The sequence below is a fragment of the Acyrthosiphon pisum genome, chromosome A1, assembly GCF_005508785.2.
Source record: "Acyrthosiphon pisum isolate AL4f chromosome A1, pea_aphid_22Mar2018_4r6ur, whole genome shotgun sequence".
Classification (NCBI taxonomy): domain Eukaryota; kingdom Metazoa; phylum Arthropoda; class Insecta; order Hemiptera; family Aphididae; genus Acyrthosiphon; species Acyrthosiphon pisum.
Genome location: NC_042494.1, coordinates 43,035,287 through 43,039,294, shown reverse-complemented (window position 1 = coordinate 43,039,294; position 4,008 = coordinate 43,035,287). Strand labels below are relative to the sequence as shown.

At 26.7% G+C, this 4,008-nt stretch overlaps 1 protein-coding gene across 3 annotated transcripts in view; it reads left to right on the top strand.

Moving 5' to 3' along the window:
* Positions 1-2,134, top strand: part of LOC100165420 (farnesol dehydrogenase) — a 5,860-nt gene extending 3,726 nt beyond the window's left edge. For all 3 annotated transcript variants that reach the window (XM_008186467.3, XM_008186468.3, XM_016805789.2), the window contains 5 exons: positions 348-525; positions 600-726; positions 899-1,028; positions 1,325-1,486; positions 1,906-2,134. In XM_008186467.3, the coding sequence (XP_008184689.1) occupies positions 348-525; positions 600-726; positions 899-1,028; positions 1,325-1,486; positions 1,906-1,998 (690 nt within the window). In that variant the 3' untranslated portion in view covers positions 1,999-2,134. The remainder of the gene's footprint in view (positions 1-347; positions 526-599; positions 727-898; positions 1,029-1,324; positions 1,487-1,905) is intronic.
* Positions 2,135-4,008: the final 1,874 nt, after the last annotated feature.

The following is a 4,008-nucleotide window of genomic DNA, read 5'->3' as shown; positions in this document are numbered from 1 at the left end:
AAATAATAAATATATTTGGTGTTAAAAAAGAAATTTACAATTTTTATTTGAAAACTAATGTTTTAATAAATTGAATATAATTAATGTTTTATGACGTGTTGAATCTATATTATTAATTAAATAGAAATTCAATAAAATACTTTTATGGTTAATTGGTTAAAAATTTGTTTTATAAATGGATTGATAAATTAAAATTTTGTCCCCCCCTTAAGAATTTTCCTATGGGCGCCCTTGGATACAATATAAACATTTAAATATTTATTGTAATTTATTACTATAGTTTAACAACTATACACCTGGAAATTATTTATATGTACCTACAAGTAGTTTTATAAAATATATTGAAGGAATTAGCAGAATCACTTAATGGAAAAGGAAATAATCATGGTACTATTCACACAAAAGTTTGCGATGTGACAGATGAACAAGCAGTGAAAAATGTATTTTCTTGGGTCGATTCTACACTGGGAGGTGTTAGTATTTTAATCAATAATGCTGGAATCGCAAGAGTATCAAGTCTTCTTAGTGAGAAAAAATATATTTATATTTAATTGGTATATTTTTATTATACATTTTACATTATTAATTGATTTAATAAGATGGAAAACTGGAAGATTGGCAAGAAATGATGAATTTAAATGTGTTAGCATTAAATGTGTGCTCAAGGGAAGCTTATCAATCAATGACAAGAAATAAAATCGATGGTCATATTATTCAAGTGAACAGGTAAATAGCTTATGTTCAAAATTATGATTTATTAATTAATTATGACTTGATTAAGATTCAAGTGTACAAAATAATTAAGTATAAAAAAAATATTTCCAAGCTAAAAAGATAATAATGAATCATTGTTTATTATTTTATAATTTTATATTACTTTTCTACGTTTATCATACAGTGTTGCTGGTCATAATATAACACCATACTTTGCCATGAAAATGTACAATGCTTCAAAACACGCGGTCGGAGTCTTATGCGAGGGACTTCGTCACGAACTACAGTTAGTAGGATCAAAAATCAAAGTGTCGGTATGTACAAATTACAAACAATCCTAAGCTCATTTAACAGCCACACATAACGCGGCAGGTACGCGCGCGTATCATACGCAGTTTTACGATTTACATTTATCCATTATTTAAGTTCGTACGGGCATGATGGAGCGTATGTTTTCAAGCCGTCGGCGCGTTTATGTATAAGTACGAACTTGAATAATGTAAATCGAAAAACACAAAAACGTACCGATGCTGTGAAATGACCTGTATACAGTCTAATAATCAAGTCCATAACTTTTATTGTGTTTATAAAATACCTATTTTAAATATAGAGCATTAGTCCGGGAGGAGTTTCAACAGACCTTTTATTAGGTATTCTTGAACGCAGTAGAGAACCAAATTCAACAGTTCAAGTAAATAACATAAAAATACTTCAAACTGAAGATGTTGCTAACGCAGTTATCACCACTTTAGCCACTCCGCCAACTGTACTTGTAAGTTATTTTGTTAGGTACCTACATTATTCAAAGATAGGTACTTATAATTAACAATGATAATATATTAATATCCAATTAGTGACAAATAAAAATAATTTTTATGTATCAACAAAACAACAACACAATATCAGTTTTGAAAACCGCAAACTAACAACGCTTATAATATTAATATAAATCATAATGCTTAAATTACCTAGGTACCTATATACATAGTTTTAAGCTTTATAAATTATAATTTAGTGACCTATATTGTTACCTATATAAGCTGTTACTCATTGCTCATTAGCCATTGCATATTATCACAAAGATACTAAGCTGATTTACTAAAATAATTAAGATTAAATTGAGGGATAGGTACCTATTTAACACATAAAAATAAAGTAATAATGTTTTTATCACATTCGTGTACACTGTAGATAGCTGAATTGACCATCATAGCCAATGGATCAACAATACAAGCACATTTTCAACCATCGGATGCAGTAGTGAAAAACTTATTAAATTCATAAAAATATGTATTTTATATAAGACACAACTATATTATGTATTTTTTTGTATTACAATGGATTAAAAATGATTAATATTGTTATTATAAATTACTCTTACGGTTTTACAAATAAAACATCAATTTAAAAAATAAAATAATGCGATGCGTTTTAAGTTTTAACTGGGTATACAACTTTTTGTAAATGATAAATAATAATGTCCACTGCAGTAGTCGGTAAGTAGAGATAAATCTAGTGATTTATACAGAATGTTAATTAAATTAAAAATTTTTTTCATAATAATGTAATCATATGGTGGGTAATAAATACATTTAATATTTATTATATTTTTATTGTCTTTTATTTTATCTGCACAGTTTGTGAGTAAATAGGAAAATTTAGAAATTAAAATATTTAAGTAATATAAACAAAATTATGAGATATATTTCAATAATAAGTCGATTATTATTTATTAGTCAAAAAAGGAATTGCCAAATTGGGTACATATACCTATACCTATTTTAATTAAATATAATTTAATTTAGTAACTAATACTGAATTAACTAAAAAAGAAAAATTAATTTTTGGTGTGTGAGAAAAGTTACTATGTATTTTCTGTTGTTTTTTTTAACCAATGTAAGAAAAACTCACTAGGAACTTGAATTATTAAGTTTTTGAGTTTTGACCGGGTAACAAAAAAGGTTCCTCACGAACACACGTACCGATACATCGAAAATAAAATAAAAAAGTCGACAATATCATTATCATACATTTATAAATAGCACAAAAATATCCAAAATGTTTTGACAATTTAATCATGTCTAGTAATTGATAATTTGAATATATATATATAATATAAATTTATATAATAAATCACTGCAATATTTGAGACCATTTGAAATGTATATAGCACATACGACCTACGTCTACTTCACTATTATTACTATTATACCAAGTACCAACTATTGCACTCTCATTATTTTTTGTTTATTTTGAAAGTCGAATACAAAGACAAATAACAATAAAATATGAAATCAATGTCATACCCTCAAAAATATAACCCTTCATAATTTTTGTTAAAAGTTGATCTTACTCTGAGATCACTCAAAATTCATAAAAAAAACGATTTTGGTGAAAGCGTTTTATCTATATTGCGCGTGGGTCCGAGAGAGAAAATAAATATTGCGGTGACATCCTCTTAAGTAAAATACAAATCACGATGTAGAGAAGATAATATCTTAGAGATATTTTAAGATATTTTAAGATATTATCTTCTCTACGTTGTGATACAAATGATTTATAATTGGCACGAGTCACCGGTCTGCAATTACAATATTATCATTTTCGATAATATTATGTTCGTCTATTAAATAATGATAATTTCCTCGGTATTCTCAGACAAGATTATGAAGTATCCGTAGACCGTATGCGTGAACCATATTATTACATGCTTTTCTTTAACTCACAATGTTTCATTCATTCCTGTTGTCTTCAAATCTTGCGAGTTCAATTTAAGTCACTTCTACATGACCTAGGAAGCTCAAATTTTTTATGGAGGTCTAGGGTCGGTGACAATACATGACCCCCAAAAAAAAATTAAAATTAAATAAAATTAAATTATGCTTTCAAAAAATGTTTATAAAATAAAATAATATGACGTTATAATAATGTTCCGATTGGTACTAATGGTGCGGTAGCAGTATAGCACTCCCTATTTAATTTTAAAATAAAAAAAAATTTGCAATTATATCTGTTATAGTAAATAGTAATAATTTAAGTTTACATTTTGTCAAAATAATTTAAATGATCAAAATATAGGTACCTACATTTTAAGGATGACAGTAATGTGCTAAACAGTTCCCACCCATAGTATAAGAGTACCATGTAACATTGAAGCCCTCGAAGAAATGAAAAGAATGAGAGAATTACGATAATTACGATCTTACATAGTTCCTAATAATATTCAAATGTACCGTAAATAAAAAAAAAATGTTTTCAAAAAATCATTTGTTTCTAAATTATTGTTATCACTAA